We start from the raw sequence: 13923 nt of genomic DNA, 5'->3' as shown, positions 1-13923 counted from the left end.
CTCTCACATTCACTTCAGCTGTAGTCACCTGGTCTCCAGTCACACAGCTGTATTTGCCAACATCCACAGGAAGGACATTGGTGATGCGCAGCTCAGCGTGTAGTCCTTCCTGTTTCATCATGTACTTGGCTCCGTTGTTAAGCTCCGCCTCTTCTTTCAACCAGCGCACAGGAGTGCCAGCCTTGGACAGCTCACAGCGCAGCACAACTGCGCCCCCCTCTGGTGCCTCCTGGTTCTTCAGGGTTTGTCTGAATGTGACCGGAGTCACTAATCATTTAAGATTAGAACGTGAGAAGGCAAACAAAGAAAGAATTCATTCACTAGAATTCATTAAAGTCACACAAAAGTACCACTACCTAGGAGAAGCTCCCCTGACCAAGACTCCACTGACCAAGACTCCACTGACCAAGACTCCCCTTACCAGAAACTTTGACGGTCGCTCTGGTTGTCTGAGTCCCACATATGCAGCTATACGCTCCACTGTCTTCGACCAGCGCATTCTTGATTATCAGCTCCACTGAAGCATCTTGTTGCCTAATTTGATACTTTGAACCACATGTGAGTAGTTCATCCCCTTTTCTCCACTGAACCGAAACGCCAGCTTTGGAGAGCTCACAGCGCAGGACTATGGAGCTCTCTTCCTCCACTTCCTGGTCCTTCAGCTTCATTTTAAAGACGACTGGTGGGACTGAAGAGGGAACAGCAGAAGCCAAACGTTAAATTCCTAAGTGAGGACACATGAAGCCGCGAATTGTAAGAAAGCACTCGCTAGCAAAGCAAGAGCAAAACACCCACTACTCAAGCCAAATACCACAAGAGCTCACACCAAAGAGAAACACCGCATGAGAACACACCAAAGAGAAATACCACAAGAGCTCACACCAAAGAGAAACACCACATGAGAACACACCAAAGAGAAATACCACAAGCGTACACACCAAAGAGAAATACCACAAGAGCACACACCAATGAGAAATACCACAACAGCACACACCAAAGAGAAATACCACATGAGAACACACCAAAGAGAAATACCACAAGAGCACACACCAAAGTCAAATACCACATGAGAACACACCAAAGAGAAATACCACATGAGAACACACCAAAGAGAAATACCACAAGAGCACACACCAAAGAGAAATACCACAAGAGCACACACCAAAGTCAAATACCACATGAGAACACGCCAAAGAGAAATACCACATGAGAACACACCAAAGAGAAATACCACAAAAGCACACACCAAAGAGAAATACCACAAGAGCACACACCAAAGAGAAATACCACATGAGAACACACCAAAGAGAAATACCACATGAGAACACACCAAAGAGAAATACCACAACAGCTCACACCAAAGAGAAATACCACAAGAGCACACATCAGAGAGAACCCTTCCTGTCTTACCCTGAACGAGAAGCTCAGCGTTCGACTCAGAGTCTGTGGTCTTACACGAGTAGATCCCAGCATCACTTTCCTCAACATTATCAATGATTAGCTTCATGATGTTTCCTTCTCGCTTCATTTCGTATTTGTCTCCTGCCTTCAGGATGAGTCTTCCTTTTCTCCATTCTACTGGAGCCTCAGGCTTGGAGAGCTCACAACAAAACAAAGCTGTTCCCCCTACGCTGGCCACTTCATTCTGGAGTTCTTGTTTGAAGGTTACTGGGATAGCTATAAAATCAACAGCAAGTTGGCAAAATATAAGAGGGTGTGTGTGCTAAAATGAGTAATAGAAAGTGGTACCAAGCTGGAATGAATAAAGCTGTCTGTATTTGAATGAGCAGTAGCAGAACCCACCCTGAACTTTGATTTCAGAGGAGGTTTTTTGGTCTCCTACTGTGCAGCTGTATGACCCAGAATCCTTCATTCCCACATTCCTAATAAGCATCTCAGAAATGCGCCCCTCACTCTTAATGTGGTATTTTACACCAGAAGTCAACAACTCATGACCCATCCACCAGTTCACAGATGCTCCAGGTTTGGAGAGCTCACAGCGCAACGTCACATTGCTGCCTTCTGCTGCTACTTGGTTTCTCAGGTTTTGTTTGAATGTCGGTGGTAGAGCTGAGAACATAAATCACATCAGTCACTTCATTGGCGCCATTTCCTAACACATCTGCATGTAGCATTCCCACGTGAGCAGTTTCCTACCATTGATTCTGATGGAAGCTTTGGATCTCTGATGTTGGCATGTGCAAACATAGACACCACTGTCCTCTGGCACTGCTTTCCTGATGACAAGTTCCACCTTGGTGCCCATTTGTCTGACCTGATACTTCTCTCCATACCTGAGAAGCTCTTCACCTCTCCACCACTGTACCTCAGCACCAGCCTTCGAGAGCTCACAGCACAAGTTGATGCTATTGCCCTCCACAGCCTCTTGATTCTTCAGTTCTTGTTTGAATCTGATGGGATGAGCTACACAAAACAACAGGCAGTTGATTCTTCTGTTTACACATCCATATAGAGAATATTTCTTCTCTAATTAAACTGTACAATAGGACACACAGAGTGTATCTCCCAAATATTTGAATCAGTGTTCCTACATGCACTGCTGAAAAGGAGGCGGTACTTCCTACCGTTGACTTTGACGGAGGCTTCAGTGCTCCGTTGACCACAAACGCAGCGGTACACTCCTGTGTCCTCGGGTTCTGCTTGTCGTATTAACAGCTCTGCTGCTAAACCTCTCTGTCTCAACTGATACTTTTCTCCAGTCCTTAATATTTCTCCTGCTTTCCACCAGACCAAACGGGCTCCAGGTTTGGAGAGCTCGCAGTGCAGACTGATACTGCATCCCTCTACCGCTTCCTGGTTTGTCAGAAGTTTTTTGAAGAAAGCAGGAAGTGCTAGAAAGATCCATGAGTTTGAATGAGTCTAAACTTATCTGGACTTATCTAGACAGTATCTAGACAGAAGTACTCTGGATTACACATGGCAAAAAGGATCGACATACAGTACACCGTCTCCAAACATAAACTGGTGAATGTATCGGGTCAGCTGGTATCATGGGGTCAGCTGGCACAACTACTGTTGAAGTCTTAATCACAGCAGTTTAGCTCCGATACCAATATTCCAGTACAGTATTTTGGATCCCACTATACCAAACACAGGTTGTAGGAGTACAACACGCAGTAAGCATTAACACTGTAGTCTCCATTACAGAACAAACTCATCTTACCTTGCACAGTAAGTTCAGCTGTTGACTGTGCATCTTTGGTTTTACACGTGTATTTCCCAGAATCCCCCTCTTCAACGTCATTTATCACCAGTTTGGTTAATCTCCCCTCCAGCCTCATCGTGTACTTTGTTCCAGGGTTTAGGGAAACTCGTCCTCTTCTCCACTCCACCGGCTCTCCGGGTTTGGACAGTTCACCCGTGAACACAGCACAGTCACCTTCTTTACAAACCTGATCCGTGAGCTCCCGATTGAAAGTGATCGGAAGAGCTGGTGCAACAGATTTATTTTACACAACATCATAAGCTTCGTAATTCACTTAGCAAAGCAAGTCTTTGGTAATATTTGCTCTGATTCTAAAAACAGTTATACCTTTAATTTTTAACTCTGCTGAACTCTTCTGGTTTCCTGTCACACAACTGTACATGCCAGCGTCATCTGGAAGAATATCTGTGATCTCCATCTCAGAGACGTGGCCATGTTGCCTCATCTGATAGCGCCCACCTGCCATTAGGTGTTCCTCACCTTTCCACCATTCCACAGGTACTCCTGGTTTAGTGAGCTCACACCGGAGCAACACGCTGCCCCCCTCTGGAGCTTCTTGCTTCTTCAGATGTTTTTTGAAAGCGGCAGCAACACCTAGGCAACCCCAACAGCGGAGCACACCTTAGACGGATCATTCAATTGTGGCATCTTGAAAGTAGTCCATGATACATAACTGGATTCTCATACCAACAATTCTGATGGTAGCGTTCGACTTCTGGTCCCCACACACACACGTGTAAACTCCGCTGTCCTCTGGCACAGTGTGAGTGATGACGAGCTCATACGATGTGTCTCTCTCTCTCATCCGGTATTTGTGTCCAGGCCGGAGCAGCTCCTGTGCCCTCCACCACTCCACCACTGCTCCACCTTTAGACAGCTCGCAGTGCAACGTCACGGCCTTGCCCTCCTCACACACCTGGTTCTTTAGCTTCTCTTTAAAACTAATCAATTGTCCTGAAGTAAAGAAATCCATTTAATGACCAAATTCAGTGGCGCAAAAAGGGGGTATGCGGCGTATGCGACGCATAAGGGCGCTGCACTAGAGGGGGCGCCAAATGGATGCCAGAACATTTTTTGCAGAGTTGGTGGGGGTGGGGGGTGGAGTATAGTATGGGGGGGCGCGGATAGTATGTTTGCATACACCTCAGAAAGTATGTAGTTGCAACCCTGACCAAATTAACACATCAAATGTCGACATGCCGAGGAGTAAAAATGCATGATAAATGTGGCTATCAAACTAAGAACATCGATTAATATGTCTGCTGATGTGATACTCACGGCTGACGGTCACCCCAGCTGAGGTGTGAGCGGTGCCACACAAGCAGCTGTAGACGTCACTGTCCTCACATCTCAAATGCTGGATCTTCATCACCACTACTGAACCTCTCTGACGCATCTGGTACTTCTCTCCAGAGACGAGCAGTTCATTCCTCTTCCTCCACTCCACAGGAAGTCCAGGTTTCGAAAGTTCACAATGCAAAGTGACACTCTTCCCTTCTTCAGCCACCTGAGGTTTTAGCTTGTGTGTGAACGTGACTGGTTGAGCTAGAGAAATTCATCAAATGCAATTAGACAACATCCTGCTAGTTTAATCTCCTCTGATAGCAGTGCTGTCACTACTGCATATTGCATTGAGCCCCTCACACTCCAAACACAACATGGCCGACCTATAATTGTAATTGTGGCTTGTGTTCTTTGGTCTGAACAAACACAGCTGTAGGTTCCACTGTCCTCGGCCACTGGGTGTCTGAGCTCCAGCTCCTGCACTGTGGCAGCCTGCCGGATGTGATACTTCCTCCCGGGGTAGAGTGCGTCCTGCTCTCTCCACCACTGTACTGCAGCTTCAGACCTGGAGAGCTCACAGCACAACGTCACGTTCCTGCCCTCCTCGCACTGCTGGTCTTTCAGATGTTTAACGAATGTGATGGGGGTGGCTGGAAAAGAGATTTGCTAAATATCAGTGGTCACGCTACAGTCTAAAAGCAACCAATATTAAAAACCGAAAGACTGCTGTATCTTACCGTGGACTGTAATGGTGGCAGTAGTTCTTTGGTTTCTGCAAATGCAAGTATAAGTCCCAGAGTCCTCGAGCTTCACAATGTGGATTGTGAGGGAAATATTATTGTTCTTTTGTTTCATCAGGTACTTCTCTCCAGACCAAAGTGTATCTGTACCTTTGCGCCACACGTAGTGAGCGCCAGGCACGGAGAACTCACAGGAGAGGGTCACACTGCACCCTTCCTCCACGTCTTGACTGTGAAGCTGTTTTGTAAACTCAGCTGGAATAGCTGGCATGTAATAAACAAACAGCTCAATGTCAGAACATATGGACCGTACACATGTACCATACATGTGGATCTGACCGAGACACTGACCAAAATCAAATGTCCCACCAGAACACAAGGCCATCCAGAGAAAAGGGAATATGACATACTTATTGTAGGTATAAAACCATTGAAGTGGAGCATTCAGTACACAGTAAATCTTTATTCACTTGGAACTTACTCTATAGTGTATTTCTACAACTCCAGGAATACTAGCTTGACTCATGCTAGCAAGAGCATTAAAGAGTTTCTAAGGACAGTTGCGTTAGGAGCACATGAAGTTTCATTCACATTTTTGTTTTTCCATTTTCAACTGGCCCTAGTGATTAATTTGTTAATATAATTTGTACCCCAGTGTAGAGATGTTTCACCCACTAATCTAATAATTTATTAATAATAATTTAATGCATTAAATGTTATTTCTAACGTCTAGTGGTGGAGTGGGTTTTGTGGGTGGATGAAGGCCCACCTTTAACCGTCACAGTGGCCGTGGTACCGACGGCTCCCGCGTCACACGTGTACACCCCAGCGTCGGTGTCTCTGACATCACAGACGGTCAACTGAGCTTCACACCCACAACGACTCATCTGACAGTGGGAGGAGCTCCACACCAAACAGCCATCCTTGAACCACAGTATGTGGCAAGGTTTTGACGTCCTACACAGCAGTTCCAATCGTCCTCCCTCAATGGCCTCCGTGTCCTCTAGGGCTTTAATGATAGTCGGCCGCCTTTCTGTAAACGACAGCAAATCACGTGCAGCAGGGGACCCCGTCAGTCTCAGTGTAATCTTGCTTTCAGAGGAGTTTACTACTGTACTCACTTCAGCAATGTGAAAGCCAGTTGTAAATGTTCCAGTTTCAAATGAATGTCATTCTAAGTTCTGTCATTCTGTCAGTCTAAACGTGAAGTAAAACGTGAGCTAAACGTGACTTGTAGACGTTACCTCTCACTAGCAGGGAGGCGTAAGACCTCTTGTCCCCTGCTTCAAAAGTGATCGTTCCCGTGTCTTTGCGTGCCAGCTGTCGTATGGTAAGTGTATGGTAGCCACCAGGGATTATTTTGATCTCGTTTAATTCATTATTGTAGAGCAAAGTCTCATCAAGATACCATCTGACTTCAGTGAAGTCACTCGGACAGACGCGACATGTAAACATTACAGTTTCCCCTTCGAGACATTCGGTGTCCTCCAGTTCATCCAAGATGATTGTTTTCTGACCTGTAAAACAGACAGAGTGATTTTAATGGGGTGTTTGTACTTCAGTAAATATTGTTCAAACCTACTCGAGCTTTGTTTGACCTGACATCGTTGTTAAAGAGACAATCCACATGAGAGGGATTTCTTTATGCACCTAATAATCGAGGATGCAAAGAAGAATCCTCTAAGAAGTTAGAGAATCCTGATGAAATCCTCTTTACTAGCCCAGTGTGTTTTCTTCTCTTACCATAAACTGTCAGAAACGCCCGAGTCTGCATCGTCCCGGTGTCACACGTGTACACGTCACTGTCACTCTTCCTGAGGTTGAAGACGGTGAGGGAGAGGACGGTCCCCTCCTTCCTCATGCGGTACTTCTCGCCTGGACTCAGCACCTTCATGCCCTTCATCCAGGTCATCCTCGGCACCGGGGTCACGACCTCACATTCCAGCACCACTGCACTCTTCTCTTCTGCTCGCACGTCCTTCAGCTCCTGAGCAAACGTGTGCTGGAGGTCTGAAAGGTCAGAAGAGGACAAGCTCAGCCTGGGACACAGTGTGGTAGGAGATGGAGGTTTGACAGTCTTTCTCCAGGTGCTTCTGACTGTCAAATGCTAGTTAGGTGCACTGCAATATAACCAGGCTGCCGGAAGGCATAGGTCACATAGATTAACATTAGGTCTACAAATAATATTTGCCTATAGCTGGTGCATATTTTAGCATAATTATGGTAAGCGTGCAAAATACTATAATAGAATATATGCACCTGCCAGTAAACTTTAATTAATATATACAGTAATTTTATTTCAGTAGGATTCTCTCACATTTAACCCATTTCATATAGCATCACATTCTTCAATAATTTACATACGAGACACTTTCCAAACCCAATAAAAATGAGTCATATATCTACTGGAGAACATACAATGGGCTTATTTGTGTTGTGTTTTGAGGGATCGGGCAGGCCTCACCTCTGACCTCCAGTCGTGCCCTGGTGGCGACCCCATCGGACTGGCAGCAGTACTCTCCTGAGTCCCTCACTTCTACGTTACGGATAATCAGCTTCACCAAATGGCCGTTTCGGATCATCTCGTACTTGGTGCTCCCTCTGATCAGCTGGCCGTTCTTCAGCCACTTGACGGCGGTGTCTGGCTTGGTGATCTCGCAGCTGAGCTCTGCATCTTCTCCAGGTGTTGCTTTAGCATTCAGCATGTCTCGAAAGGCTCTCACTGGCTTCTCTGAGAACACATGACACAGCCAATTTGCTCAATGTACACTTAATAAACACTATTAATTCTCCTGAAAGTCAGCAGGATAAAGGAGAAGGATGTACCTTGGACAAACAGCATGGTCCTGCAACTGAGATCTTTGATGGTGAAGACCACATCCCCGGCATCTCGCACCATCACCTCATGGATCTGCAGTGTGTACCTACACCCCTCATTAGCAACTTGGATTCGATCACTGTTGACAATCAATTGGCCATTCAGGGTCCAGGAAGCCTCATCAATAAGGTCATGTGACAGAACACATTCAAAACTGCAGTTCTCTCCCTCAGGAACCATAGTTGACCTCAGACGCTTAATAATGGTGACACACAGGTCTGAGAAAACATAACACGTCAAATGACAAAGGTCCATTTTGTTAGCTCATTCAAATGAGATGAATTCTTATTACATTTGGACTGTAGTACTTACCACGAACAACAACCTTGGCCTTCGTTTGGCTAGTTTCTACATCACACGTGTATTCACCTGCATCGTCTTTTCTGAGCTTGTGAATGATTAGTGCTAATGACTTTCCAGAGTGGACAATCTCATGTTTCTCACAGTCAGTTAGGGTTATACCATCTTTCTTCCAAACAGGGGTTACTGCTTGCTTGGAGACCTCACACTGTAAACACACTTTGCCACGTTCCTCAGCCACTACATCTTCCAAAGATCTGAGAAAGACTGCTGGCTTCTCTGAGGGATATGGACACACAGAGAAGATAACACCCACCACCTTTCTCCTGTCATCAATCAATCCAATTTAAACATTTGTTGTTAAATGACAGCAGGAAACATTTTCATTGTGTTTATAAGGTCATCTTACCCTATGACATATGACTGTACACAACTTTGCAAAAAACATATTTTTGTTCTAAATGTTTTCATCTATAAACAAAATACAATTTAAAAGGAATATAAATGAATTAATGGGACTAAACAGAATCCTCACCTTTCACCCTGAGTATGGCGGTCTCACTGAGGCCCACGCTTTTGAAGGTCACCCTGCTCACCTGTGGGGTGAGACTTTTGAGAGTGAGGCTGTGTACCTTCCCTGCAGTCTGGATCTTGCTTGTGCGACTGGTGTGAACGACCTTGTCATTGAGCAGCCACTGGACACTAGGGGCCTCGTGGTTTAGCTCACAGCAGAAGAAAGCAGTTCCATCATCTTCCACCTCCACTTGTTCCAGATGACGCCTGATCTTCAACCTTTCCACTACTCCACAGAACATTTCATCATGTGATGATGCTTGGCACAGAATGATCTGAGATTCTCCACCAAACACCAACAGATGAACGCTGTTGTTTGGTGGAGCCCTGTGGTGTAATATGTTCTGACAGTGGAAATATGAGCCTCACCTTCCACATTTACTTGACAGATGCTCTCTGCTCGTCCAGCCACACACCGATATCGCCCTGAATCTGCGGCTGTGGCCCCCACGATGGTCATCTCAGCACGGTTCTTCTCCTGCCACATGCTGTACTTGCTGGAGGCCCGTAGTGGTGTTCTACCTTTGAACCAGCGCACTACTCTGGGAGAAGGGCAGAATCCACAGCTGAGAGTCACAGACCCGTTCTCTTTGACCACCACATCCGAAATGGGCTGGGTGACCACCAGAGGGCGCTCTGTTGGGAATGTTGGCATACATAAGCACCAAATGTAAATTCAGATAAATATATATGTTTCCATGGTTCTACAGCACTTGTAGGTGAGTGTTTACCTGTAACTGTGAGTTGTGCCGTTGACCTGCTCTTCCCAGAGCTGAACTGCAGGGTGCCACACATGCTGCTGTTGGTGTTGGTGAACGTGAGCGTGTTTGAGGTGCCGTCCCTCTCGATCCTGACTCCCGGGCAGCTGGACAGCGGTTCTCCGTTCAGAGTCCACTTTGGCAGACGCTGTGTTCTGAGGTTGGTCTCCACTCTGAAACAAGCCTCCTCAGGCTCCATCACCTCCACTGAGTTCAGCCCACGCATAATGCAGATGGCCTGCTCTGCACACACAGGGTTCATTTACATCCCACCCCAATCACGGCAAAAGCAACCAATGACATGCAACCTCATTTGCATGAACAACAGCAAGAGAAACACTACATAAAAACATTAATAATAAATATTTAATTAGGATGACCTATTTACCATTATGCAAATAAAATGGTGAACAAAGAATACAATCAATAACAGGATCATATACCACTAGTGTCTCTGTTTATGTATTCTCAGAATTTTGAGCATCTCACCTTCCACAAACAGCTGACAGGAAGTCTTCTTGTCGCCAGCATCACAGATGAAGATGTCCTCGTCTGAGGTGCCCACCTCATCGATGATGAGCTGCTGGTACACACCTTCACTAACCAATTGGTACCTCCCGCTGGGCTGGAGTTTCTGGCTCCTCTTGTACCACGTGACCTGGGCATTGGCGCGTGACACCTGGCACTCCAGCAGTGTGCGGTGCTTGTACAAGGCGGTTTTCACCCGCAGTGGCTTCACAAACTGGACTGGAAGCTCTGCAAGACGTTCCTCAGTTTCACCAGCTGTACGCAGTGTGGAGTAGAGGAGCTGAGGAGCTTTAGATGGGCGATTACGTAAAAGTGTGTTTTACCTTCTACTCGTAGCACTGCTGAGGACGAAACTCTCTCTGCTGTGAATGTGATCTCACCAGCATCTTCTGGTTTGATGGCTTTGAACGTCAGTGAGTGAGTCATACCTTGGGTTTGATTTGGTTTAAAAAAGTCTCCATTAGACTCTGGTTAAAGATTATCTTACTAACATTATTCCCATCAGCAGAAATTATACTGAGGTCTACACTTAAATCCACAGACCAACAGAACTACTGGCCGACAGACCTACAGACCAACAGACCAGCAAGGCAAAAGGCCAACCTCATAACCTCACATTCATTTCTGTTTTTAACGTTGTCACCATCTTTTAGATCTTACGTTCCTGTCTGATTTTAACATTACCATCTTTTAGATCTTACATTCATATCTGATTTTAATGTTGTCTCCATCTTTTAGATATTACGTTCATATCTGATTTTAACATTATTACCATCTTTTAGATCTTACGTTGATATCTGATTTTAATGTTGTCTCCATCTTTTATCCTGATCTTGTTCTTGAACCATTTCCCATTCACATGCTCCAGGTTTACTTCACACACCAACGTCACGGTCTCCCTCTCGGTTACGCTGACATCCTCAAGGTGCTTTACAATCACAATGTCTCTGGCTGGAAGACATGTACAGGGACAACTTTTAGGAGGACAATTAGTTTGGATATTGACTGTGGTTAGTGGTATACTACAATTTTATATTTTATGTTCATAAAACCATGCAACATAATCATTGTAAGATTTTTCAAAAACTATCTCTGTCTTTCTATGATTATCTAAGATACAATGTTTTTTTCTAAAAACCAAACCATCAATTGAGATGTCCCAGTGTTCTACACACCCAATGCTGAAAGTTCACAGTATGATATAGGTAGGTGATATTGTATTTGTTGCTTCAACTCATAAAGGATTTGGTCCTTTATGAATCAGACGTATTTGAGTAGAAAACTGTATTTGCTACTGAGGGTGCTGAAGAACAGGGTGGACACTAGGACCGGACCGTCCTTATATTCAGCCACAATTGATCAGACAGTTTAATATATTCATTTCAGAAGCTTGATTATACCTGTGACTGTCAGGGTGGCAGAGGTCTGGACTCCTTCAGCCTGAAAGCTGACGCAGCCCATGTCAGAGAGCGAGACACGTGTGAGGGTGAGAGTGTGTCTCCGCCCCTGCGCTGTGATTCGACACGTAGGCTTTGATTTGAGCTGTACACCATTCCTGGCCCACACTCCTCGGACATAAGCGTAATTCAGGATCACCTCCAACGTGCAGGCTTCCTTTTCACACACACACACATCCTCAAGAGCTTTGATCACCTGAACTTTCCTCACTAAACAATAAACAACAGAAAAGGCCAATGAGAAATGTGACTCTTGGGTGGTGCAAGTCTCAGAGATTGTACATGATTCCCTGGCAAAGCATTCAGAAAAGAAGAATTGTCACAAAGTGATTCACTAGGCATTATGATGATATAAACCAAATCTGTATCTGGAGTCCTTACATGCCATCTTATGGTCCCTTGTGATCTCCCTTTAGTATACACCTGGGTCACCACTCTGCTACAGAAGGAAGGGTTGTCAAACATTATTATTATAATACACATAAAAACTGTTTAAACATGCTGATGAAAAGTCCATATTTGATTTAATCCAAAATGGCTGTTCAGTCAGATGTGATTGGATATGGATTCAGAGAACAGAGAGCAGCACTGTCCCTTCTGTCTGCTGTTCACCACAGAACACGTCACACCCTTCTGGCTATTAATCCACATTAATAATTTTGCTCCACTAAACATGTCATGCGATCAATTACAATAAAAACAAGAACAGGTGCAATAAAAAAATTTTCTCTACCACAAATTATGACGGTGTAACCTGGAAAAAATTATGAAAAGTAAAGTGGTGGAATTAATCAACTTCAATATTCTAACATACAGTGGCATTGACAATTAGTAACTTAAATATTCTAACATGGTGGTATTGATCATCAGAAACCTGAATATTCTAACATGTGGTACTGATAATCAGTAAGTTGAATATTCTAATGTGGTGGTATTGATAATCAGAAACCTGAAGACGTGTCTGATCCGATTGTTTTCTACTCACCCAGTGGGAATGTGACCCCACCTTCACATTACGAGTCAGAAGAGTCACTCTTCTCGTCCAAGTTTGGCGTGTTTTGAACAAATCCCCAAAAGCTTATAAAGTTAAGGTTCACACGACAGATTGGTTGTGGTCCTCTCTCAGCAGGTAGAGAGGACAGTGGACTGCTTTTCTAAAGCCTAATGCAGAACAGCTGGCATATCTCTCCTCAGAGCCTTTCTAAAATAGCCATGTCATTATCCACAAAAATAGCAACATCTCCCTGTCAGAGTCTACTGGGCTGGTCCGCTGCTCTCATCCACACGAGATGGAAGAGCAAAGGTGTTGTCCCATTCACCCGTAAAACTGATCAAAAACATGACAGGAAGCAAAACACCTAGAATCAAGTATGTAATAAGAAATACCTACAAACATTTTAGTGCTATTTATCTTATTTGGAAAAGTTTACAGTTTACTTCTTTTTTTAAGTTATAGCTGTTGTGCTACAGTTCATATTTTAGATATTTTCTGTTAATTTTAGTTTCTTCGTTACATCAAATATAAAATCCACTGACAAAGTACTGGCAGCTCAGACATAAGTAGATTCTCTGTGGAGAAATTCACCTGGACTTTGTTTTGTTGAATGAAATTAACAGGGCACAGTCTTCATCATCTCTGTATTCTTTGGAATAGTCTTAAATTTCTTCTTCAATTTCTTTACCCTTTCGCCACGTGTTTTCATAATACCTTTTGTATATAGGACAATGACTGAAGAATCCTTTACAACAAGCAGTTTTTTTAATTATTATTTCTTTAAGATACTAAACTAGCCAGCAATCATAACGAAGCATTAAGTAATTTTTCCAATCATTCTTTTTCACATTAGGATCAAGCCATTATACTGACACCTAGTGGGCTGGATGTTTCAGAGATTCTGCACTAAATCTGTTTTAAACATGGCTACCTCCATGAGGGAAATCCCACTCTATTGAGCTTAAACTGGTTCTTTTGAGGAATACATCATTTTGTTATTCTTCATCTCATGTGAGCTGCACTTTACAGAAAAATCTAAACATAAACAATAAATAAATATTGTTTGCTGCTTTTTAGTGGTAGAAATCACTTATTGTTCTTTTAACACACCTGAATACCTTAACGAGATATGCAATGATTCATGTGTAAACTTTTGAGTCCACTTCCTGTGTAGAGATAAACTCT

The 13923-nt window shown here is 44.2% G+C and overlaps 1 protein-coding gene across 1 annotated transcript in view; it reads right to left on the bottom strand.

Moving 5' to 3' along the window:
• obscna (obscurin, cytoskeletal calmodulin and titin-interacting RhoGEF a) overlaps positions 1-12859 on the bottom strand; it is a 43490-nt gene extending 30631 nt beyond the window's left edge. The window contains exons 1-27 of the mRNA XM_077004364.1: positions 12730-12859; positions 12126-12183; positions 11688-11954; positions 11077-11238; positions 10611-10715; positions 10249-10515; positions 9733-10002; positions 9371-9637; positions 8964-9227; positions 8441-8707; positions 8077-8346; positions 7715-7981; positions 6994-7260; positions 6495-6767; positions 6020-6283; positions 5248-5514; positions 4894-5160; positions 4505-4771; positions 3914-4180; positions 3554-3820; positions 3185-3451; positions 2586-2852; positions 2158-2424; positions 1804-2070; positions 1411-1677; positions 422-688; positions 1-267 (exon numbers count right to left, since the gene is read on the bottom strand). Coding sequence (XP_076860479.1) covers positions 1-267; positions 422-688; positions 1411-1677; positions 1804-2070; positions 2158-2424; positions 2586-2852; positions 3185-3451; positions 3554-3820; positions 3914-4180; positions 4505-4771; positions 4894-5160; positions 5248-5514; positions 6020-6283; positions 6495-6767; positions 6994-7260; positions 7715-7981; positions 8077-8346; positions 8441-8707; positions 8964-9227; positions 9371-9637; positions 9733-10002; positions 10249-10515; positions 10611-10715; positions 11077-11238; positions 11688-11954; positions 12126-12132 — 6421 coding nt within the window. The 5' untranslated portion in view covers positions 12133-12183; positions 12730-12859. The remainder of the gene's footprint in view (positions 268-421; positions 689-1410; positions 1678-1803; positions 2071-2157; positions 2425-2585; positions 2853-3184; positions 3452-3553; positions 3821-3913; positions 4181-4504; positions 4772-4893; positions 5161-5247; positions 5515-6019; positions 6284-6494; positions 6768-6993; positions 7261-7714; positions 7982-8076; positions 8347-8440; positions 8708-8963; positions 9228-9370; positions 9638-9732; positions 10003-10248; positions 10516-10610; positions 10716-11076; positions 11239-11687; positions 11955-12125; positions 12184-12729) is intronic.
• Positions 12860-13923: the final 1064 nt, after the last annotated feature.

This window comes from Brachyhypopomus gauderio, chromosome 4 (genome assembly GCF_052324685.1).
Source record: "Brachyhypopomus gauderio isolate BG-103 chromosome 4, BGAUD_0.2, whole genome shotgun sequence".
Taxonomy (NCBI): domain Eukaryota; kingdom Metazoa; phylum Chordata; class Actinopteri; order Gymnotiformes; family Hypopomidae; genus Brachyhypopomus; species Brachyhypopomus gauderio.
The sequence above is the reverse complement of the archived record's forward strand: the minus strand, read 5'-3'. Positions and strand labels throughout refer to the sequence as shown.